The following is a 25,841-nucleotide window of genomic DNA, read 5'->3' on the forward strand; positions in this document are numbered from 1 at the left end:
CGAGTTTAATTAAGATAAATGTAAGGTGCTGCATTTTGGAAAGACAAATCAGGCCAGGACATATACACTTAAGGGAGGGACCTGGGGAGTGTTGCTGAACAAAGCGACCTTGAACTGCAGGTTCATAGCTCCTTGAAAGTCGAATCACAGGTAGATAGAATAGTGAAGGCGGCATTTGGTGTGCTTTCCTTTTATTGGTCAGAGCATTGAGTATTGGAGTTGGAAGGTTATGTTGCAGCTGTACAGGGCATTGGTTAGGCCACTTTTGGAATATTGCGTGCAATTCTGGTCTCCTTCCTATCGGAAGTATGTTGTGAAACTTGAAAGGGTTCAGAAAAGATTTACAAGGATGTTGCCAGGGTTGGAGGGTTTGAGCTATAGGGAGAGGCTGAATAGGCTGGGGCTGTTTTCTCTGGAGAGTCAGAGGCTGAGAGGTGACCTTATAGCGATTTATAAAATCATGAGGGGCATGGATAGAATAAATAGACAAAGTCTTTTCCCTGTGGTGGGGGAGTCCAGAACTATAGGGCATAGGTTTAGGGTGAGAGGGGAAAGATTTAAAAAGGAACTAAGGGGCAACTTTTTTACGCAGAAGTTGGTACATGTATGGAATGAGCTGCCAGAGGAAATGGTGGAGGCTGGTACAATTACAACATTTAAAAGACATCTGGATTGGTACATGAATAGGAAGGGTTTAGAGGAACATGGACCAAGTGCTGGCAAATGGGGCTCGCTAAATTTAGGATATCTGGTCAGCATGGAAGAATTGGACCGAAGGTCTTGTTTCCGTACTGTACGCCTCTGACTCTAATTGACTGCTCTCTCATCCCTTCAAACAGCTGGCTTCAGAGTTACACACTGGAAGGTTGGTCCCCAATTAAATAAGTGCCAACTTGGCTGTGATATTGTGGACTCATTTTGCAGTTCAATTGTTCAGATATAATTTGGAAATTCAGAAGTTTCAATCAAATTGATACTTCAGAGAACATTTCGCAGCCCTGTAATGAGTATGTGCCAGGGATTAATTGCATTGTATGTTTCTCTAAAGTAAAATTCTTGTTGCATAATATATCGGCATTAGGGCTTGTGTTCATCGTTCCCAGTGATGTGTTGTGATTTTTTTTTTGCTATGTTGCTCAAACAGCACATCATTTTGTCAGGAAAGTAATTTAGTACTGCATTTATTATCAGAAAGGCTGCTGTGACAGTATTTTGTAATTGACTTAAGATAGTACTTGTTTATGTTTTCTTTCTCCAGGCTGGTTTTCTAATTTATGAAAAATTGAACACTTTGGATGTGAACAGAGGAAAACTGATTATTAGTAATGATGGTACGTTGTGCTTAGGTTGGATAAGTTCCCCAAATGATGTGTAACTTGGTAACGGGAATCACTTTAAGCTTGCTGAATTTCATTATAACATTGGGAAGGAATTTCTCTGAGCTGGCACTGTTTTTATTCCCACTGTGTATTTTGGCTCTCTTGCGAACTATCATTGCTAGCAGCTGCAGTTGCACACTCAAGTGGGATTTGAAGAGCATGGTTCTCTATTCTTATCTTGCCTTTTGAATATGTTAGATTGTTATTATCTTTGTCAAAAAATAACATTTTGAATTTAAATTAAACAAAAGCTCTAATGTTTTTAATTTACATCAAGCTTTGTAAAAAAAAAACTCTGTTCATTTGGTTGTGGTTAAAATCTGCAACATTAGTAATTGTCTTTGGTCATTGTAATAAATACCTCTCCGGTATTTATTATGTCACTGTACTAGATTGGTAGGTTATGTGATCACCTGCTCCATTCCAAATCAACCTTGTGGATTGACACTTTGTGCCACCAAACCGCTACATGCCAACTCATTTTAAATTATTTATGAAACAAATAAAGAAAGTGTTGGAGAAACTCTGGTTTGATTACATCTGTGGAGAGAAAACAGAGTGAATGTTTCTAGTTCAGAATCGTTCTTCAGAACAAAAAATTATTTAAGAACAAGTGTTGCTGTAATCAAATATGAAGAATATTCACTGAATGGATCTGTAATTATGTTTTGTGCTACAGTTCATTTAAAAATCCTGGCAACCTGTTCCCGTTCTCTGGATGTTGCTGCTTCTCTGGTTGACAATGTGAGAGAGCAGCATAGTTATATCTTTCAGTGGAAAGCTACCTGGACTTCCTTTCCTTTGCTGCCCATGTGACAATTCTCCCACCACTCACCCAATGGTGCTGTTTATGTTGATCATTTCCTTGGTGTGCACGTATAACCTATTAATCTTGAAGTGTAGCTGGGACTTGGGTTTACAGCAGTGCTATCCACTGCAGAATTCTCATGGGGAATCTCTGAATGGGGGTCTTGAATTTCGCTTAGAGAAATAGAAAATGGTGAATGTCGACAACATCTTTTAATAGTTAGTTTTGGACAGCTATTTGGATAGGCCAGGATAGTGTTTACTGCAAGGGACAATTGGAAATGGGTTAGAAGAAAATTGAAAATATCACGTGTAACTTGAACCCTTAATGCATGTGCATTAAGTTGATTTGGCAGTTTGTTTACGCATGCTACCTGCTAATTGACTTTAAGTTCTGTAGTAGTAACTATGTTCCTCCATCCAAAATGAAAGTTTTTTTTTTATGGACTAACAGAGCATCATAGTGGTTGTTTGCCCAGTAGCAAGACCACCCTCTGTTTAGTGTAGGCATTCCTAAATCAACAGCAATTAAGTTCAGATCATATACTAAACTCTGCAGACATTGCAGCACCTGGAATTGGCACTCTGTCTCACAGTATTATTTGAATTATCAGGAGTTAAGTTCTGCTGCTTTGAAGTTCCCACTTCTTTCCCCAAGAATAAAGATTTAGATAATTATGCCTAATGTTGATAGGCAAAAATTGAACTTCACATATGGGTGTGATATCTTCCAACTAATGATTTTTTAAAATTTTCTGTGTTTCAGATCAGAAATTGCACCCTTCCATTTATTTAAGATCTAACCTGATCTCTCTTGCCTGTGAAATGCAGAAACTAGCTGAAATTGTTCCTGTTTCGTATGCTAGTGGTGTACAGAGGTTAGTAATGAGCAGTTAATGAGATGCATATGATAATCTCTGAATCATAGTGACTTTTCTTTTTGCATCTAAACAAAGTCAAATCCCTGCTTGATCAGTACATTAGATTTATCAGCTTCTCATAGAGTAATACAGGTGTACAGCATGGAAATAGACCCTTCAGTCCAACTTGTCCATGCTGACTAGATATCCTAATCTAATCTAGTCCCATTTACCAGCATTTGGCCCATATCCCTCTAAATCCTTCCTATTCATCTACCCATCCAGATGCCTTTTAAATATGGACAAAGTTAAAAATCACACAACACCAGGTTATAGTCCAACAGGTTTATTTGGAAGCACTAGCTTTCAGAGCGTTGCTCCTTCATTGTGGACTCCACAACCACCTGCTGAAGGAGCAGCACTCCAAAAGGTAGTGCTTCCAAATAAACCTGTTGGACTACAACCTGGGTATTGTGTGCTTTTTAACTTTGTCCACCCCAGTCCAACACCGGCTCCTCCACGTCAGGCTACCATAGACACTTTTAAATGCCATAATTGTACTAGTCTCCTCCACTTCCTCTGGCAGCTCATTCCATACACGCATCATTGTCTGCAAGAAAAAATTGCCCCTTTTGTCACTTTTTTAGCTTTCCCCTCTCACCCTGAACCTTTTGCCGTCTAGTTCTAGACTCCCCCACCCCAGGGGAAAAAACCTTGTCTGTTTATCCTATCCCTGCCCCTCATGATTTTAGCATCTGTTGTCTTTCAATGATCTGATGGTTGTTCTTAAAAGTTAATTAAAGCCAAGGTTGAGAATTACATGGCCTATTGACTAGTGGCTCAGGTGATTTTCCTCTGGCCTTTATTACACCTCTCATGCACCAGAATTTTGCATCGTATTATGATTGGGGTCTCTCATTCTTCCTTATCTGAAGCAGCAATAATATTTGTGGAGTGGAGACTGGTCAAACAGCCTTGGGATCAACTTCAAGGCTCAATGACGTGGATGCATGGTCCATGATTGTCTCCAAAACAGTGTGCACCAAATCCCCATCAGCACCTCCACCAAAGACTAACACAATAGGAAAACCCAATTTTCCACAACCTCCCTAATGGCATTGTTGGTTTGCCTACAGCACATGGGCTGCAGTGGCTCAAGAAGGCAGCTCTCCACCACCTTCTCAAGGGGAACAAAGTTTGGGTGAAGATTTGTAGCTCGGGTGCTCGTTGTTGTGGTTCTGTTCGCCGAGCTGGAAATTTTTGTTGCAAACGTTTCGTCCCCTGTCTAAGTGACATCCTCAGTGCTTGGGAGCCTCCTGTGAAGCGCTTCTAGGAATTCCCTGGCTGTTCTTTGATGCTAACGATCCGCATCCATGAACATCAACTAGCCACGAAACGCCACGACCAGCTATCCTTAGTAGCCACACACGCACGCGACAAGCAACATTATAGGGCAAGCCAAACAAAGAACAGCCAGGGAATTCCTAGAACCATGGCACTCATCCACAAACTCCATCAAACAAACACATCGACCTGGACCCAATATACCGGCCACTACAGCGGACAGCTGAAACTGACAACTGGAAGCGGCAGGGACAGGCCACTATAAATGCCGGAGGAAACACCACAGAAGCGCTTCACAGGAGGCTCCCAAGCACTGAGGATGTCACCTAGACAGGGGACGAAACGTTTGCAACAAAAATTTCCTTCTCAAGGGGAACTTCGGATGGGTAATTAATGGCTCAGCCAGTGATGCCCATGTCCCACGTGTGAAAATCAAACCTTCCCCCAAAAGGCTCTTGCATTACCCCTCCACCGATGCTACATCTCTCCACTACTGTACACATGACTCAATCGAAATTTTCAATATCCCAGTTGAACCTCACTATTCTTCCACTTAAAACCACAGATTTCTAGAAGCTGTACCATTCATCTCTGCAGTTACTCCATTTACTGAGTTATCTATTTGTAAATTCTGTGGAAACAAAAGAACAACTTGAATTCACATGGTGAGTTTTAGGACCTGAGTATTCTGAAGCATTACACAGGACAAAAGTGAGGACTGCAGATGCTGGAAACCAGAGTCTAGATTCGAGTGGTGTTGGAAAAACACAGCAGGCAGGCAGCATCCGAGGAGCAGGAAAATCGACGTTTCGAGCAAAAGCCCTTCATCAGGAATAGAGCTGCCCGAAACGTCGATTTTCCTGCTCCTCGGATGGGATGACCTGCTGTGCTTTTTCAGCACCACTCTAATCTAGAGACTGAAGCACTACACAGCCAATGGAGAGCTTTTGAAGGATAGTCACAACTGTAATGTAAGAGCAGGCATCCAATTAGGCACACAGAGGTCCCATAAACAGCAATGGGATCATTGCCAGATGATCTATTTCTGTAATGTTGATTAAGGGGCAAATATTGACCCCTATCCCTCTTCAAATTACTGTGTAGGATCTTTTATGTCCACCTGTGAAGTCAGAAGAGGCTTCCATTTAATGTCTCATCTGAAACATGGCACTTCAGTACTGAATTTGAATTTCAGCTTTGATTTTTGTCCTCCAGTCCTAGAATGTGACTTGTGACAAATGTTATAACAGATACATCAATGGACTGAGGACTATCCATTTCAGTGAAAATTATCCACAGTCCTTTGGAAGGAACAGGGCATTTTTCCTATGTCATTCAGTCAATGATGCAGGTGTAGAAATGATGTAGGTAACAAATATTCTTTGCATCTACTTTTTACTTTAGTCTGCCATACATTTGACACTTATATTTCTTTAACCAGAGCTGCAGATATCTTCAACATGATCTCTGAAAATGTTTCTGCTTTACGGACCATTTTACTTGAATCAACACCAGGGAGTGGTGCAGAAGAGGAGAAAGAAATAAAATCTGAAATATGTACAAACAATCGAGCTGAAAAAGTCCATTTTGAAAATGATTTAGAAAGTAATCAGAATACAAGTGGGAGCTACCAAGAAGTGAAGCATGAAGATCGTTTGACTGAATCACCATTAGATCTCCAGATTGGCAAGCAAGTTTGTGAACCATGCTCAGAATCCCATGGGAATGATCCGAATGAGAGTCGTGTTTCTAAAGAATGCAACCAGAATAAACGTGAGGATTACCTGATGTCTTTAGCCATAACTGAATATGAGCTTCAAATGTTGGAGCAGCAGGCAGAAGCAGAAGATGCAGTGGAAAATACTATTTCCTCTTTGCCAATCAAGGTAAAATATCATGCTTCAATATATTTTCAAGAATATAAATAAATGATTGCTGCAACAGAATTTGCATGTTGCTGAGAAAAAAAATTGTCAAAGCTCTTCACCGTGCACTCATCAGGACATTTTGTAAGACTACCAATTCAAGGGGAAAACCAACATTTATACTCTCATGCAGTATAGTTGTTGGTATTCTTGCGAAATGTTCTGATCAATGTAAGACAAAAATATTTTGACAAAATGTGTAATTTTCAGCAATATAATCTTTGGAGATACCTGATTTATAATTGAACATGTTAGCCCAGTCAAATAAGTATACTTGTAGAATGTAACTTGTGCATTTTATGGGGAAGAAATGCAAGCTCAGGCTTCTTGACTTGCGTCACTCTACATCACTAGGCAGTCAGCTATAAGTAGGCTGAGAATGTGGTGCTGGAAAAACAGAGCTGGCCAGGCAGCATCCAAGGAGCAGGAGAATCGATGTTTCGGGCAAAAGCCCTTCATTCTGATGGACCCAATTCCTGATGAAGGACTTTTGCCCGAAACGTCACTTCTCCTCCTCAGATGCTGCCTGACCCACTATGCTTTTCTAGCACCACACTCTCGACTCTAACCTCCAGCATCTGCAGTCTCATTTTTGCCTAACTGTGTAAGTAGGTGACCAGTTAACTGTAATTGTGGAGATTTTGAGACCTGTTGGATGGCTGGTTTTTGATGCAGCGTGATGCCAACAGCCTGGGTTCAGCCCTTAAACCTGCTGAGGTTACTTACCACCTTAACCTTGTTCCTTGTGTAAGGCAAGGTAACCCTCAGGTTAAACCACCACCAGTCTCTCTCTAATGAGACAGCAGCTGTATGTTCCTGTGGGACTATATCAGTTTTACTTTAATGCATTTATGGAAAACCCAAATCAAAACATTAACTTGTCTTTCATCTCCATAGGGATATAGTGAATTACTGTTGATTCCAACAGTGTTTTTGCTTTATTTACAATATCCTGTTTTTCATTTGGATTTATGGTGAGACTTGTTCTGAGTCAGTATTAAAGATTACGCTTGCTTTTCAAGGAAAATGCATTTAAGAAAGAATCGCCAATTATGGCTTCCTAACAATTGCTACTGCATGTATAGCAACTGAGCCATGTATTTAAATAGTTTATACCAACTCAGGATATGAGAAAAACCCCTCATCAATTTCCCAGATTTCACCTGGGATTCATGCTGCATTATCTAGAAATTTGCTGAAGGAAATTTGTTTTTCACTTTCCACGTCTGGAATTATTTTTACACAGCAGATACTTTAGGAGTGGTTTTATTTGTGCTTTAGATATGGAGATGTTGTCAAGACTGTATTTATTCCCACTTACTGTCAGTGTGCCCATAATGGTGTTTATAAAGAAATTATGAAGATTTTGACCAAATGATAATATGGCAATACCGATTATATGGCCAAGTTGGATTTTTTTCATGACTTGGAGGTTATTATGCTTCCGCAATAGTGTTTCTCTTGTCATTCTCAGTGGCAGAGACAGGTGACCTGAGAGACCTGCTGCTTTCCAAGACTGTACATGCTGCAGCCACCATACTGGAAGTGGTAGGGGTACCCAAATGTTTGGTCTCTGTAGAAAATCTTGGTTGTTGTTCTGGTCTCTCTATTTTATAGAAGGGATGTAAGGGCACTGGAGAAGCTGCAAAAAAGATTTACAAAAATTGTACCTCAACTTCGAAGTTATAGCTATCAGAAAAGTTTGGGGCGGTTTCATCTGGAAAGGAGAAGATTGAGGGAGAAGTAATAAGGTCTTTTGAAATTATGGAAATGATAGGATAAACATAGAAAAGATATTTTCACTTCTGGGAAAGACAGAATTAAGGGGCATAAAGGTAACCCCAAATAATTGAATAAGGAATCAAGAAGAAATCTCTTTATCCTGAGCATGGTTAGAATGTGGAACTGGATACCCTAGGGAGTGTGTGAGGCTAATAGCATAAATGCATGTAAAGGAAAGCTAGATAAAAGAGCGTCATATAGGTTTATGGAGTTAGATGATGTAGGTTCACAGAATTGTTTGGATATGGGCATGACTTATTTCTGTGTTGTATTCTGTCTAAGTCAAGAAAGCTGTCTTGTCCTGAGTGCTGTCAAATATCTTTGGTGCAGTGTGACTGTTTTGTGAGCATTTCACCCCATATCTGATTTGGGCCTTGACTGATAAAAATGCTTTGCATACAGGCCGCTTGTTGCAGAATAGTGTGAACTTCAGCCCTGTTCTCACAGTCGTGGCCTTTATGTAGCTGGTCAATGCCAATGTGGCTATGCAGGTGTAGATGTTGAAGGTGTAAGATAACTTTTTTCATTCTATTTTAATTTCACATTTTTAATTCTGCAGTCACCTAATGCTGCTGAAGAAGCTGATCTCTCTTATGTGATTGAAAGTGATGAGGAGTTGGAGAATGAAATGCTTGAGGTAAGATCAAAATTAGCAGATTGTGTCAGGCTGTGTTGAAATGTAGAACGAAGGCAGGAACAGCAACACATGTCTTGACCATCAGAGCAAATGCAGTCTCTGTTTTGATATGATTTTGGTGAAGTTGGTGAAATGGTGCTGGACCATGATCCTGGAACTCCCTTCTTAACTGCACTGTGGGTGCACCAACTACCAAGCCTGTCAAATACTAGGCCATCAGTGAAGGTATAGACATATATTTTCAGCTTTTTAACTCAGTAAAAGTAGATCATTTACTGTGTATCTTATGCTTTATTCCGTTGTTTTATTTTTACAAAATCATCCATGGGCTGTGCAGTTGCTGATGAAGCTACCATTTTTTTTTGCCTGCCCTGAATTGCCCTTCAGAAGCTGTTGTTGTAAACTGGTGCTGTATATGTCGTGTAGGTGCACCCACAGTGCTGTTAGGAATGGAGTTTGGGATTTTGGTATCATTTGCGGAGGGAGTGAATGTTTGTGAATGAAGCCAACCATTTTAACTTTCTTAAAGCATCCTTCACGTACAGCCTCTTGTTATTTCCCTATTCAAAAGAACTGTCTAGAGAATGTGAAAAGCACAAAACTAATTGTGCTCCTTCTTAAGCTTGTTCAATTTTTGAACTGTATAATTTGTATACTGTTCTGTGATAAAGGTTTATAATACTTTATTATCAATTGTATTTTAAAGTAGAAGTAAAAATAGATGCGTGGTTTCAGTTTTGGGAGATTTACTTGTTTTTTTGAGGTCAGCAAGTTATTAGGTCAGTGAACTGAAGGCATTATTTTCAATATAACTTCAGTGCTGAGCAGGATACCTGTGTTTAATGTTTATGAAATACTGAGAAAACAGACTGGGGCATCTGGTAACATTGGGTTTCAGTTCAAAAGAATAGTTTCAATGTAGCAGGATGGTAGTCAGTTGGCAATGTAGAAATCTCCAGACTGTGAGCGTTTTGTTTGTGCAGTCTCCAAGCTGTGAGAATGTGCGCAGAAACTTTCGAGTTGCCTGAACTGAAAAGTGGTTTTGGCCATCTGATTTGGAAAAGATCAATTAAATAAGAAAGTATATAGTTTAGGTAGGAATAATGCTCAATGGAATTGGTGTCTGTAATGGATATTGCTGGGAAAAATATTGAAACTTTGTTTTCCGTTACATTAAGATCTTTCTAAACTGTCGTTTGTTTGTGTGTGTGTGTGTGTGTGTGTGTGTGTATACCATTCTATTTTGTGTATTGTGTTTTTTTTTAAAGAACACTGTCAGCCCAGTGTGAGTGTATTCAGTGACGAGGCACCGAAGTAATCAGCTGCAAATATTAAACTCATGATCTATCAAACCAGCTTTCACTTGTGCATCGGAGTTGTCCGGTCTTACCATCAACTGGGATCATAACAGTTCACAGCAATACATGCTGCTTGGCTGGTATGGCCTCAGAGAAAACAAATAAACTTAAGATGCTGTTCTGACTGTCATATTTAATCAACTCCACAAACCTGGGACAGCTTTAATGTTTCTTCTAGGTTTTCAGCATCAAAAGTGTTGTAAAATATTTGGCTACCTAACTGCTGAACAGCTATAATAGATCAATGGTTGTGTAACATACTAATTAAAAGCTATAATTGAAGAGCACTCAGTATTTTCTGTGCACGGGAAGAATTGGTGTTTTGAGTAAAAGCATCACGATTCAGAACTGAATTCCTTGCAGCTCATTTACAGATCTCCACTAGATGGCACCCCAATAAAAGTTATACATAGAAACTGAACTGCAGTGCGGAAGTGATTTTTCCTTAGGGTGTTCTTGCAGTGGTATTCCAGCTGGACTGGTAGTCAAATTTTCCCATGTGCCGTGCTGTTGGATATAATGAGGGAATCCCACCAGAATGTGAAAACTTTGAATAAGCGTGCTGCCCCCTGACCACAGGAAGACAACATTGCCAATTACTCTAGAAGGAAGGATACTAACTGATGTCCTCTTGCACATTAGACAGTTCTGTTCCAAATTTCCCAGCTGAGCGCCAGCAAAGTATACAAGGTGCCATTGAGTCATAAAGATGTACAGCACGGAAATAGCCCCTTCGGTCCAACTTGTCTATACTGACCAGATATCCTAACCCAATCTAGTCCCACCTGCCAGCCCCCGGCCCATATCCCTCCAAACCCTTCCTTTCATATACCCATCCAGACGCCTTTTAAATGTTGCAGTTGTACCAGCCTCTACCACTTCCTCTAGCAGCTCATTCCGTACATGCACCACCCTGTGTGAAAAAGTTGTCCTTTAGGTCCCTTTTATATCTTTTCCCTCTCACCCTAAACCAATGCCCTCCAGTTCTGAACTCCCCCACCCCAGGGAAAAGACTTTCAGGATTTTAGTTTCACTACCCATCAACCTGGGCAAGATGGAGAAAGCTCAGTTTGTAAAAGAACTATATAAACCTATAGTACAGAAGGATAGCCTTTTTGCAAGGTTTGTGAAGGTTTGTAGCTCAGGTTGAGGTTTAGGGTGTAGGTTTGCTCGCTGAGCTGTAGGTTTGATATCCAGACATTTCATTACCTGGCTAGGTAACATCATCAGTGGCAACCTCCAAGTGAAGCGAAGCTGTTGTCTCCTGCTTTCTATTTATATCTTTCTCCTGGATGGGGTTCCTGGGGTTTGTGGTGATTCAGCCTATTGTATACATGCTACAGCATATCTTTGTTGGAGGCAGAACCTGTACTAATCAGATGTATCTCAACCAGGCAAGAACCATTGTTTTCCTGGAGCAGTTGCCAATACTGTCAAAGAAAGTTTATACTAATTTGGATGGAATGGGACTCCGGATGTTGCATTTGCAAGGATAGACAAAATGTCTAAAGGATTTGGAGAGACAGATAGCATAAGAGACTGAGATATTTAAGTATTGGATGGGCTTAGATGAAGGGGAAATACAATGAAATCCAATTCAAATTTATTGTGCATGTGAAGCACAGATCAGGGTAGATGAGGTTCATGAGGTGCAGACACAAAATTTTCATGGGAGTCTGACACCATGGTGTTAATGGAGAGCTCGCTTACCAAAGGGCTGGGCTGAGTACTAAATATCCTTGCACAGGTGTTCAGGAAAGATAAGGAATAAAATAAACTGGAAGAGTGATAATATTGAGTAAGGGGTATATTGCAATACTAGAGGGAGAGGATATCCAGGAATGCTTAAAGGTGTATAATCTGTTAGGCCAGAACTAAGAAACAATAGAGGTGCCATTACACTATTGCGTGTTTTCTGAGGCCATCAACGAGTGGGGAAAAAATATTGCAGAGCAAATCTGCAAGAAAATTATAGAGTGATGCACAAACTATAGGGTAACAATTTTGAGGGTCATTTATTAAGATAGATTAAAGTTGTGATAGCAATAGTGTAAAAACGGACAGAGATGGAGAAGAGTGCAGATGAAGAAAATTAGGAATTCTTTTGTCCTGTGTAAATGATTCCTTAATATCAGGCTAGCAGTTGTCTTGTTCATCTGAAAAGCAATGGTAACTCTCCTTGAAAGCAATAATTCTGTGAAACATTTGTGCTCTTTCTAAAGTCTTGGATCTTGCATAATCTGTGGTTCTTTTGTAAATCCAAGTATTATTCTTACCTTGGTGTCTTTCAAAAGTAAATTTGCACATATGAACCTTAAAAACTCATAATGCAAATAAACGTAAAATGGTTTTAGATGAGCCTTAATTTGAATGTGTCAACCCACATTGAGAAAGTGTGCTGGAAATCAGGCTATCTTATTTCCGAAGGCATCTCAAATGTTAAAGCTTTTATTAAAGTAAAGACAAGTCCTAATTTTCTTATTTTTAGACCCAGGTTAATAATACGGATGGATCAGTTTTAACAAAGATTGCTATTTATTAAAACTAAATAGATTCTGACTATAGGTGAATGAGTAAGGATTATTGATATTTAACTCTACTAATTAAAACTCTAATCCCTTATAAACTCCTTCTACACATACACAGACAAATGTAAATAAAACACATTGATGTTGTGGGTGGAGAGAAAACTGAGAAAGTAGTTCAATAGCCTCTGTCTTCAGGGCTTGTTGAGATGATCCTTTTACTTGTCAGGATTTGGTATTCATTAACCTTGCTCTTTCCAGCATGTTTTCACTTCCTTGCAGGAGGCATAGGAGTAATTTTTTATTGGTTAAAAGCCACAGCTTACAGCAACTACTGAGAAAAAGTAAATTGGCTTCATGCTTTCATGTATTTTTCTACAGCAGAAAAAAGGACGTCATCTCCCCCTCTGGAGGTCTGAAGGCTTCTCGCTATGGTATTCACACCCACAAGCTGTTTAGCGACCTGGCTGCAAGAAAGAGCCCTTAGTCATCAACAGCTGGTCACCACTGTACAGACCAGTCAGCTATGAGTTACTGGCCAAATCCTATTTAGTAGACTATTGATAATTGTCTGCAACTAATCTTCCCCAGCTGGTTGAACAAAAATCCCTTACAATTAGGGCTGGTAGCTTTTTTGTAAAAGTTGCAACAGTCTCTTTCACGATTCAGGGCTTTTAAAATGGACTTTTTACCGTTTCTGTCCATAATCCAAAATGCATAAAAATAGATCAGGGCTTCATGAATGCCTTGATTCTTATTACTTGCCTCCTACTCCATGACCTTCAATATAATCTAACGGATCAGACACCCCATTTTAAAAAAAAAACTGTAAATATTTGAAATGATCAAAGTAGAAATGGGCTATATTAATTTATTGCTGAAAAGAGATTTTACAAAAGCTTTTCATCTTGCATTCATTTGGAAAATTATGAAGATGCCAAATTTCAATCTTTTGGAGAATAGGGTGCTGATTGATTGTAGCTGAAGCATTGTGCAAGTTCCTTGGCTAATTCAGAAAGGACAAGTCTTGAACATTGTTGTCGGAGAACGAGTCGTTATGTATGAATGTATGCTGCCTCTAGCAATGAACCTTATTTTGAGCTCGGCTGATTATCGAACACTCCGATTGTTCAGCAACTGCTGTCCAATAGCAGTTAGCCTATTTTGATAGTAATGTTTGAAATGAGAATATCAACCTATACATGTCATTATGTAAAAAGCGGCCTTTAAATTAATGAACTTTGCTTTTCTTTTTGTTTATTATCCCTCTGGCCTGCTCTTTCAGGCATTGCAGAATTTGGATAGCAGTTCTGAATTGGAGACTGAAGCATCTCTCAAGAATTTACCTGATGAAGTTGATGGAACTGAAGAATTTTGTGGGGTGGAGGATGAAGAAGATGAAAGCATTAAGGAAGAGGAGGACAAATGGGGTAAATTGGCTTTGAAAGATGTTTGGAAGCAAGCGTTGGTTGAATTTGCATAATTTCTAATGCTATGTTTTTGTTTTAAAAATGTCAAACATGTAATATGCTCCTGTCAGTTTTGCATGGTGAATTTACTTTACATTTCTGTACCCATTTTTCTGCTCATCATTGAATTAATCTGGTTAAATTATTTCCATTATATGCATTTTTATAATAAATTTACACTCTACTGGTAATCAAAATGTTTCAGGGTCCGTTGCTCTTAAATCTATCTCTTTCTTTGTTTTCGATCTAGATGCTTCAATACCTGAGCCAAATGCAAAACAGATCAAGTGCCTGAAGACTTATTTTGGACATTCTAATTTTAAACCGTATGTTTTATTTTCATAAAGTATTTGTGGCACTTAGTATGAATTAATAGTAGAAACCAAAAAAAATACATATTTTCGTCTTTCATTTTTTCTTCTCTATCAACGTCACCTAGTAGCTTTTGATCATGATGCTTTGACAGCTCTTTCTCTTTCAATTCTCCATTGTCGCTACAAATAAAAGATTATGGACTTGGTTGTCATTAAGATTAGGAGTGATAACATCCATTCAGCTGTCTTTTCTATTTCCCTTCCCATTGCCTTCATTCCAAACTGATGCATTTTCCATTTTCTCTTCTGCCTCTTTTGCTATCCTAAGCTCATTTTAAGCACGAATCCTGCCTTCTCTCCCATGATCCCATGCCCACTGACTGCACTACTTTCTTCCTTGGTGCTTCTGTCAGCTGGTGTTTTAAATAGTACTCTTGCCCCAGACACTCCTCTTGTCCATTTTAAATCTGTCACCATCATACTTATCAAAGATATCACCCGAGACCATTCTGTCCTTGCATCCAATCTCCAAACTGACCTTCAAACCTTTGAGTGTGTGGTCCCCACTCACGTTTTTGCTTGTTGTTGTGGTACAATTGATACAGTGTTCAAAGAGATGATTCAAGTCAAAACTTTTCTTATCCAGCTGCGAGGATCTGCACAATATGCTAACTCGTTCCAGATTCGTTCTGACTCACTCATTCCTTTCAGAACCTCTTTAGAAGCCTATCAGTGATGCTTTCATAATTGTTGCATTTAGCTTTTCATCCTGTCATAGGACTTGAAACAGTCTTTGCTGCAGTCAATCAGTCTTATTTGGTGACTTATCCTTCCTCTGCTTTCTCCGCTTCTCTGCATTTGACCATATCAATCTCATTCAGTGGCATTACTCCATTTTTCAGCTTACAGGGATTGTTCCAACTCTTGCTTCTGACTATGGTCAGATAAGTCAGAAAATCTTGAGTAATAACTTAATTTTCTGTCCGAAATGTTATTTCTAGAGTCCATCAAGGATCTGTCAAACCTTGCCTTCCTCATCTTCATGTTATTCCTTCACTGCATTATTTGGAGGAACAGTTTGTACATTTATTTTTCTGTTTGTGGGATGTGGATTTTGCTGGCTCGGCCAATATTTATTAACCATTCCTAATTATCTTTGAGAAAATGATGGTGAACATCTGCAGTTCAGGGTGGGTAGGTACGGGGGGAAAATACTACAGGATATTGATCTAGTGACAGTGAAGGGCTGATATAGTTCCAAGTCAGCGTCATATGTGGCTTAGAAGGAAATCTGCAGGTGGCGGTTTCCGTGCACCTACTGCTCTTGTCCTTCTAGATTGTGGAGCTTGTGAATTTGGAATGTGCTATCAAAGGAGTCGTAGTGAGTTGCTGCAATGCATCTCATGGATGATACTGCTGCCACTCTTCACCTGTGGTACATGGGGTGCCAGTCAAGCTTCTTGAGTGTTGGAGCTACTCCCATTCAGGCAATTGGAAAGTATTCCCATACACTCCTATCTTGTGCCTTATAAATAGTTGACAGAATGGTTTTGGGAGTTGGAAAATGAGTTACTCTGTATGGAATTCCTAAACTCTTATTTGTTCTTGTACCGCAGCATTTATATCGTCAGTCCGGTTAAGTTTCTGGTCCATGGTAACTAACGGTGTTGATGTATGCTTACTGTGCTTAGTTGTACCTCTTCACCTCCACCCTTTGATTTTCCCAGTGCTATTCTGTTGTCTGAAATCTAGTCCTGAGCGAACCACTTACCTTCAGTTAAACTTTGGGAAGACTGAAGCCATTGCTTTCAACTCCTACCAAAAGCTGCATACTGCTGTCAATTATTCTGTTTCTACTACCTTCGCCATAACAAAAGTTTGTCTTCATTTACTTCAGTAGCATCACCTCTGTTTTCACAAAGATCACCTGCTGAAATCTCCTGCTATTTCAATCCTCTCCAGGCCGGCTTCTCCACTGTAACTACATTTCAGGTCACAAAATATCTCTGCTGCTTTGTCACTTTATTGTTCACCCATAAAACTTGTCCTTGCTGACCTATATTGGTTCCTGTTTCTAAACTCCTAAAAGTTAACATTTTCATCCTTGGGTTTAAAACATGGCTGTGTCCCTCCTCTATGTTTTAATCACTTTTAGCTTTAAACTTTCACAAGCTGTCTGTTTCTCTGATGTTGGCTTGCTGTCAATCTATCCTTCCCTCTTATACATCCCCTGCCCCTCTCCCCAAAATTGTTTGCTTTCCAATGCTAGTGTACTTCAATCTGCTTAGGATTTAGTCACTGATATTGCTTCCCTAGATCCCTCTGCCTCTTCACTTTTTTCCTCTCCTTTAAGACTTCTCTTAAAATTCATTACTTTGCATGAGCGTTTGGTCTTTCTAATATTTCCTCCTTTGGCTTAACATTCATTCATTCTGTTTTGACCGTACCTTTGTAAAGTGTATTGTATATTAAAGAAATCTGATGTATGTAACTTGTTGTAGTATTTGAAAAGGTGACATTTATTAGTGGATCAACCCAAAGCTTCTGAATGACATTTTGTAATGGCAATTGATTTGTCTTCTATGTTTAAATGACAGGGTACAATGGAAGGTTATCTATTCAGTACTTCAGGAGAGAAGAGATAATCTTGTCGTTATGGCAACTGGTGAGTTTTGGAACGATGTTGATGTGTAGCACATAGAACACTTTTTTCCGTATATGAGAACCACTGGTAATGCCAGTATTTATTATCTATCCATTTTCTCCCCCTGGGGAGATGATAGACCTACTGAAATTCCGATTGTCTATGTAGTGAAGTGGCTTCCAAATTGTTCATGGGCAGAGCGTTTCAAAATTTTGACTTGGCCATCATTAAGGCTCATTGATTTAAGATGTTATGTTACAAACAGATGAACCAGGTGGTCGTGGTGCTTCCGTGTATCTGCTTCCATTGTTTTTCCAGACTGTGAAGGTCATGAATCTTAGCACAGGTGCCACAGGTGGAGCCTGTGCAGTGAATCCCACAGATTTTTGCTGAATGCAAAAATGACATGCCATCGATGGAAGGAGTGGATCCTTAAGCCTGCGAATGGGTGTCAGTTAAGCTGACTGCTTGCTCCTGGAAGTACCAAACTCTTCTGTTACCATAGCTGCATCCATCCAGAGAAGTGGATTGTATTTAATCACTCAGCTTACTTATAAGTGATGGAGAGGCTTACTGGTGTCAAATGGTGAATCACATGTTGCACAACACTCAGCTTCTGAGCTGCTGTGTACTTAGGGACTGTTTAAATACAATATGCAAGTTTTGAATATCTTAGTAGAAAAATTGAAGTTATATATCACAGTCAGTAGCTTTGCCTGACATCAGGAAAGGTTTGCCAGATGACATCTTGTAGTGAGAGGGGAGCAAAATCATTCAAAGATGCTATCTGATGACTGGGAGCTATGACAGTTAAGAGCAGAATTAGAACTTTTTCAAATTATTTCCTCCTTACTTGACATCTAATACTAAAATCTTGAATGTTGATTTACATATTTAAATTTTGGCATAAAATAGCACAACTCACAACAATATTTTAGCTCAAAGTTGTGTTTTCAGCAGAGCTTGTCGTGATAATTCTGCACGTAGCCTCAATGATTCTACTGTAAACAGTGGAACTTTCCTTTCAGATTGCCACTGTTTGTTAGTTATTGGTGCTAGAAAGTGAATATGTGTGGATATTGGGCAAGTGTAGAACTTAGTTCATTTGTAATTTTACCCCATCTCTCCTCTCGCTCGCGCATGCACACTCACTCTCCTCCTCCTCCTCCCCATCAGCTGAATGACCCCAGGTAGTTCCTCACATTCGCTGTTCATGAATATAGGAATTGGGAAATATGCCGGACAGATCCTCCTTATTGTGGAGTACTATCCCACCATAATTAACAATTAAAGGGAAAGGAAAACTCATCACAATGTCTGTCTCTGTACAGTACAGATCGCTTTCACTTTATCTTTCATGCTGAAGTTTGATATATTGCTTTTTTCTTTAACTGGACAGGTTATGGTAAGAGTTTATGCTACCAGTTCCCAGCCATTTACACAGGAGGGATTACAGTAGTAATTTCGCCTCTTATCTCTTTGATGGAGGACCAAGTACTGCAACTGAAGTAAGTTTTTATTTAAGTATTTCCCTCATTTCTGTCTATCTTACTCCTTTCACCTCTGCCTAAGGATGCCTTGTTTGAGAAATGCTATAAATACCAGTGTCCTATTCAGTGAAAATTAATTTGGTTACTTGGCTACATATGACTGCAGCCAAGTTTGATGCTGCCTTCAGTTACGTATTCCCAACAAGACTGCAGTTGTTAGGAACTTTGGCCAGCTTCTCCTTCCTCCTAAATCCATGTTGCTGCAACCTCTGTGGTGCTGCTACATCTGATCCAGTAACAGATTGGACCTCAAACAAAGCACATTGCAAAGTATAAAAAGCTTGAACAGGCCAACATTGGTCAACCTATCAAGCATGCTCCACACTCCTGATGGTTAGTGCATCTTGGCAAGATGCTTCCAAAGCTTTTCAATGTCACCTCCCAGAAGAAGAATTCCAGTGTAAAGGAAGTCCAGCGTCAGTGAAGAGAGTAAAAAAATCTCTGGAAAATTCCTCTCATCCTCTTAGCTTTCTTGAAGCCCTTCCAAAATCACTACATCATTTGAGGGGACAAAAACAGAATTTAGTACTCCTGATGTGGCCTAACCAGTGATTTGTGTAATGATACTCTGGCTCAGCTCTTGATATTGCAGAGCATGATTGGTAATTCAGGAAGTTGAGTGCTTCTTTACGTTTATTTCTAGAATTTGTTCCAAATCATTCATACATGATATAAACACATACATATATCATACAAGCACATACATCAATAGTTATTTGGTTCAGTGGTATACTCTGACTTCTGAGAGAAGTGATTCTTGTTTAAGCTGTGTTCCAGAAGCTTATGCACAAAGACATAATGATCATCTGCAGCATGAAAATTGGCTTCATTCACTGTCTGTGTTTATAGACTGCAATGTATTTAGGACTGAACACATTTATCTATCCTGTTCCCATAGTCCCTTTACCTCTTTATCTTTTAACCAGGGATTCGGTTTCATCTCACCAGTTGGCAGAGTTGCTGTCTCAATCAGTAACTCTGGAAATAATTTCATATCCTTAAGTCTTTGTCAAAAAGTTTTTTACCCTCTTTTCTAAATCTTATTACTCTTAGTCTCTCAACAACCAGGCAAAGACAACTTTCATGTGTCACATTTTTAAATGCACCACCTCATAACCTGTGATTTTTCAGTAAAAGAGGTCCAAACGTTTTAAGTTTGTATTAGTATTTCCTCTCTCCAGATGCACCCAACTAAGTCTGTGAAAGTCCTCAATATCCTTCCTATAGTTTGCTGTTTAGTATGGCACACAGTTATGACTCAGATTTTCTTAAGGTTTCATAAAGCTGATTATCAATTTGCTTTGGTAGTTATTACTTTTTTAGGATAAAGCCCAATTTTCATTTAGCTGTCTCAGTAGTCGTCTCAAATTGAGATGCTACTTTTATGGTCCTATGGATCTGCATCCCCAAATCTTGCTGCTCTTCTGTGCTGTTAAACTAACTCCTTTGCAGAGTTTAATTGTTCAGGATTATAATTATAATTCTAAACAAAAGGGAGGGAAATGCAGGAAATGTGAGAATCAGGGGAGTGAAATTTTAAGTGAGATAAGTTTGTGAAGGACAAAATGAGTGAGATCAGAGAAAGGCATGGAATGTGGACAAAGAGCTAATAAAAGTTAACCTGGATGTGGGGCCTGGTAGGTCAAGATATGGACTGCGCAGTTTTGAAAATGTTTGTGGAGAATGGTAGGCAGTGAGAATAATTTAACTCTTGAGGAGACTGAAATTAGGTGAAAGGTTTCAGTGGCAATGCCAAAGGAAGTGCTGTGAAGGCACAATACGTGTAGAACATGAGTTACCCTGAAAATCCACATGAAGTTTCAGCTGGGAGAACATGTGGTCCCAGAAGGAGAGAACAACTTTAGGAGTTGGGTGGGAAAGTGAACAAGAATTCCGTCAGTTCATATGGTGTCAGTGTTCGGGAGGAAGTTTATTTGATGTCAGACATACAAGCTGGCAGCATGGATGTAATCATGGGTTCAAGACAGATGACACAGAGATAGGGCTCTGTATGTCCGCACACATAGCCTTGTTGCTGCAGGTTGTGTCACCAAACTGTTACTGCAATTCCTTCCTCTTATTCATTAAGATCAATCTTTTGGAGCGCACCCTGAAAGGGAAATGATTCAGTACTGAACAGAGAAACTGCATCTAGAACAATGAGGGCATTTACTCTTTTGTTTTAAAGTGCATCACAATGGTTTAAGCAATATTCAACATAACAACCTACATTTACAACATTTTAATGAGGATTTCCTTCTGCTTGGCCCTCCAAAAATCTGATATTGGCAGCACACTATCAGATCACAATCCACAAGGAAATATAGCAGTTTAGATGTTACGCTGTTCCAAGTGATTACCATAAAATTCTCACTTCGTTTGCTTTATTGAAACAATACAGCTTATTTCTAATTCAAATTAAAGTAGCAGCAAATATTTGGAAATGTTTAAAATGTATTTTTAATGCCCAGTTTGTATCAGTGATGCTTGTTTTCATTTTGTACTGATTCATTTTTTATTAGTGGGACAGATTTAGCAATATTGTGAATTGAAATGCTCCAGTCATATAAGGATTCTGAAGAAGAGTCACACTGGACTCAAAGCGTTAACGCTATTTGTCTCTCTTTGGTGCTGCTAGATCTGCTGAGTTTCTCGATCATTTTCCTTTTGTCTCAAATTTCCAGCATCTGCATTATTTTCCATTTATTCGAGATGAGTTTCTTCTCCCAGAGGGTTGTGAATCTATGGAATTCTTTACCAATTCAAGCTGTTGAAGCTGGGCTTCAGAATATTCAAAGTTGAGATGGGCAGGTTTTTAATCAGTGAGAGAATCAAGGGTTGTGGGAAAAGGGAGGAAGTGGATCTGAGGATTATCAGATCATCTCAATGAATGGTGATGCAGATTCAGTGGATTGAATGGCTTACTTTAACTCCTATGTCGTATGGTCATATTTGATCCTCTGAATCTGCCCCACTATTCAGTAAGTTCTGCTATAATGTGTATAATGTGTATTTCATCAGCACAAATAGGCTATAACACAATTGATGAATTGTGGACATCGTTTGGATAATGCGAACTTTCTACTAAATGTGTCCACAGCAGCTTTCTATTACCAATCTTCTACAGCGTGATTCATGATAGCCGTTTCCCATAGCGATTCTCTATAGCGCAAGGTTGCAGACAAACACAACTGTCGCGTTCTAGCAGAATGATCTGTGTGGTTGGATGAGTTGTGGTCTCGGTTCCAGTTTCATGTATGCAGTCCACATCTCATGATTCCCTTGTCTATCAAAACTCAGCCTTGGTGGAAACAAAAATTAAGGACCCAGCCTCCACGACTTTCTGAAGAAGAGAATTCCATACTCTTTCAGACCCTCTGACAGAGAGAAAACAAAAACACTCATGTTTCATTAAATTATGTACCTTAGCTTTAGTCTCCCCATAAGGGGGCATATTGTCTGCTTAAGATCTTAGTTTATTATGATCACCTTGATTCTTCTAAACTCCAATGGATATAGGTCAATTCTATTCAATCTTTCTTCCTACAATAGGCATTTCATCCAAGAATGAGTCGAGTCCACCTTCTTTGAACAGTTCCTAAAGCTTCTCACTTGACAAGTGTGTCATATTGTTTATGTGCAGGCTTGCCTTGGAGGCCTCAGTGTACTATAATAGAGAGATTGCGCCAGTTGTCAGCACTTGTCATATCCAGTCATTGCTTCAACTTGATGTAGATAATTAATAATTTGTATGAATGCAACAAAATGGCTCACTATCCCCGTATCTGATGTTCTTTTGTAGCATGTCCAATGTAGCAGCTTGTTTCCTTGGCTCTTCGCAGTCGAAAAATCTTTCCCATGAACTGACAAAGTAAGTATGCTGCCAGTGAATTCTACTTTGTTCCTTATGAAGTTAAACTGAAGAGAAAACATCACCAGCTAGTTTCTCTTTAATCCTTAGATTTTCCGTGGAGATTGCAACGAAGTTTTTTTTTCCAAAACGAAAACAAATTCTTTACACATTTACATTTAGTGGAAAAAATGAGTTCTAGAAGAGAATTCTACATTGCTGAGAAACTAAAATTATTGTCAAGACTGGTCTTCTGTTCTTAAGTTGATGTCTAACGTCTGAAGATATTAAAATGCTTGAAAACTGTTCTTAAGTTTATGTCAGTTTTTGATGTTAAGATACTATTTATGTAAATAATATCCATGTGAAAGGTATAGTGAGTTGAGGCAGAATGTAAATCTTGTGGCCATTTTCTGTTCGAAATGTTATGTTGCAGCAACTTTTTTCCTCTTTAAACAAGACCTTCCATTTGGCGTATGTTGGTCATTGTTTTAAAATTAGTTCTGTATCAATTTCTCGTGATTCGATTTGAGTGGTATTGAATAACCACATTCCTTCAAAGAAAGGCATCAGTACTTGTTACAGTAGTTCTAGTGAGCAACATGCTTGGATTTTCTAATTTGAGGAGCACTCAGTTCCTACTATTTTGTTTGAACATGTGTGATATACATAAGAGGTGTCTGTTTCTCTAAAATAGAGAAAATAATTTCCAGTTGTGATTTGTGTTGGGCAGCAAAGCTTCTCTGGCACAGATGGGTGCATCTCTTGCCTGTTCCTTCCACTATTTCACAAACTGATATAGTTCCAGTACTCCCAAAATCAGTATGATTGGAACTTCTGTGCAGTGTTCTCAAAAAAGATTAGCTGATTCCATCGTGTAGAATTGTGAGAACTTGCAGCGTGGAAGGGAAGCCGTTTGCCCCACTATGCAGTTGCTGGCTGTTTGGAAGTGCTTTCCAATTTTTCCCCACTCCCCTGCTTTTTCTCCATTGCCTGAAACTTCTCCTTTCCAGAGTTTGAATGCTACTATTAAATCTTCTACTGCCACTCTTTGTGGTAATTTATCATAAATCATAGCACACTTCATAATACAGAATTCTTCTTGTCTCTGTATTGCTTCTTTTGAAAGAAAATGAATATAGAAAAGAAAATGCTAGGATATTTTGTTGTAGCATTATTTAAATGCTACATTGAAATAATGACAAAAGAAACTATAATGAATAAACAAAAAAAACCAAGGAAACACTATGCACTTGCAACACATCAAAAATTTGCAATCAAATGTACCAAAAATGGTTTAGGGTGGGAGAGTTTAAAAAATCCTTTTGCATGACTAAATTGTGAGATACCATTAGAAATTGCAGAAAGGGATTTGTAGGTTGATCGAAATGGACTTAGTGTGAATAGGAATTCTATTTGAGCTTTGTATGTTTTGGAGCAAGATTGCTTTAAAATGACTTCATATTCTGTTTTAATCTTTAGGGGTCATTTCAAAGTTGTTTATATGACTCCTGAATTCTGTTCAGGATCTGTTTCATTACTCAAGAAACTTGATGACAGTGTTGGTAGGTACAACTTAATTCCTTTCATGCGTTTTTAATGGATACAACTTCGAAAGCAAAATTTAAATTTTAGGAGAGCTGATGATTGTTGTATTGCAAGTGCACTGCAGTTCAGCCACTTCAATTAAATCTGTTAAAGATACTTCGTGACTCCATTTAGGATGTTATTACTGTCATCATAAGTGACTGATGCCTATCTCTACTTGAAACATGGATCAATGTCAAAATTCCGATTCTAGATATCAGTATTGGCAAATATTTATTGTAACAGAGTAAAGATCACAAGGTCAACAGCATTGAATTGTGGAGAGCACCCAGGATGCACTAAGCTGCTGTATGTTATTATGGGCCTGTCATGAACAGCGCTTTCAAGTGTAGCTCAGAACAAAATGAAGTAGAGCAGGAAAATGAAGAATTGCTGGACCAGATTGTATATCTATAATATAGTTCATATTTTGGATTTTTATTTGTGTGTTTTAAGAATAGGTTGTTATTATTATTGTTCATAATTGATTGATTAGAAAAGCAGACGGCAGTTCAGAAAGTTTAGAATGTACAATATGTTTCTCAGACACATCTGTGAGCAAACATACATCGCCAACATGCTGCTGTTAACAGGAGTGTGTAATTATATGATGGTCAGTGTTCCCTCTAATTTTTTTTCTGGCTGCATGAGCCTTTGTGATCTATGCATAGCAGCAACGTCTGTAACTGGAGGTCAGTGCTTCAGTCGATGTGCTGATGCTGGTTGCTGTGCTCAAAACCTTGGAGCAGCTGCACGTGCACAGCTCTGCATCCTAGAGGGAATGTTGGTTGTGGCAAACGTATATATTGGAAATTTCCATATAGATGAACAAGAAATGGAATGGAAAATTAATGGAAAGGAACACCGCAGTAGTGCATGCAGATGTAAGGTTTTTAATGTATTTTAGATTGTGATTGTTGCGTGGAAAATTCGCATGCTGCATTCAAATAAAGGTGTTGTGATGAAATCATAGGGTCAGACCGCCCTGAAAGAGGCCATTTACCCCATGCCAGAGGAAGTGGTGGAGGTTGGTACAATAGCAACATTTTAGAGCATTTGGATGGGTATATGAATAGGAAGGGTTTGGAGGGATATGAGCCGGATGCTGGCAGGTGTGAATAGATTGGGTTGGGATATCTGGTCGGCATAGACGGGTTGGACCGAAGGGTCTGTTTGCTGTACATCTCTATAACCCTTTGAAATAGGCATCCAATTACTTCTGCTGATTTCTTTCTCCAAACTCCCCAAACATTTTCCTTTCAACCCAATTAAATTTTGTTAACTTCAAAGTGTGGAATAGCCAGAGAGCAATCCTCCATCCTGTCAACCAGGGAAAGGCATGTACTTTAAAGCAGAAAGGACTGGAAGGACTCAGCAGGTTTGGCAGAATCTCTGGAGCGAAATCATTTATTCATTTAACACAGCTCTTCTTCAGGTTAAGCTCGAAACGTTAACTCTCTTTATCATGCCATGGATGCTGCCAGTCCTACTGAGTTTCTTCAGCATTTCATTTTTATTTCAGATCTCTGGCATTTGCAGTATTTAACCTTTCTCTAAACTAAAAGCATAGATATGGGAACAGTAACTGATTTGTAGAGTTATCCACTGCTGAAAGTTAATAATTATATTTTTCCAGTCTGCAATTGCTCAATGTATTTGTCTTTTGATTTACTGCCAGGTATAACTCTTGTTGCTGTGGATGAGGCTCACTGTATCTCTGAATGGGGACATGATTTTAGAAATTCATACAGAAAACTTGGAACCTTGAAAGATTTTCTGCCACAGGTAAACTGATGAAATGTCTTTACCA

At 39.1% G+C, this 25,841-nt stretch overlaps 1 protein-coding gene across 7 annotated transcripts in view; it reads left to right on the top strand.

The window, feature by feature from the left end:
- Window positions 1-25,841, top strand: part of wrn (WRN RecQ like helicase) — a 104,507-nt gene that overhangs the window by 22,574 nt on the left and 56,092 nt on the right. For 6 of the 7 annotated variants that reach the window (XR_015753311.1, XR_015753315.1, XR_015753316.1 and 3 more), the window contains exons 7-17: window positions 1,259-1,331; window positions 2,953-3,064; window positions 5,832-6,276; window positions 8,657-8,734; window positions 13,903-14,047; window positions 14,337-14,412; window positions 16,998-17,065; window positions 18,444-18,552; window positions 22,397-22,465; window positions 23,927-24,009; window positions 25,710-25,816. Coding sequence is in view for 1 of the 7 variants with exons in the window: in XM_087979980.1 (XP_087836106.1) it covers window positions 1,259-1,331; window positions 2,953-3,064; window positions 5,832-6,276; window positions 8,657-8,734; window positions 13,903-14,047; window positions 14,337-14,412; window positions 16,998-17,065; window positions 18,444-18,552; window positions 22,397-22,465; window positions 23,927-24,009; window positions 25,710-25,816 (1,365 nt within the window). In the remaining 6 variants the exon portion in view is untranslated. The remainder of the gene's footprint in view (window positions 1-1,258; window positions 1,332-2,952; window positions 3,065-5,831; window positions 6,277-8,656; window positions 8,735-13,902; window positions 14,048-14,336; window positions 14,413-16,997; window positions 17,066-18,443; window positions 18,553-22,396; window positions 22,466-23,926; window positions 24,010-25,709; window positions 25,817-25,841) is intronic. The other variant, XR_015753314.1, reaches the window with a different exon arrangement.

This window comes from Chiloscyllium plagiosum, unplaced genomic scaffold (assembly GCF_037043375.1).
Source record: "Chiloscyllium plagiosum isolate Xiang-an unplaced genomic scaffold, Cpla_swu_hap1 HiC_scaffold_36, whole genome shotgun sequence".
In the NCBI taxonomy this organism is placed as follows: domain Eukaryota; kingdom Metazoa; phylum Chordata; class Chondrichthyes; order Orectolobiformes; family Hemiscylliidae; genus Chiloscyllium; species Chiloscyllium plagiosum.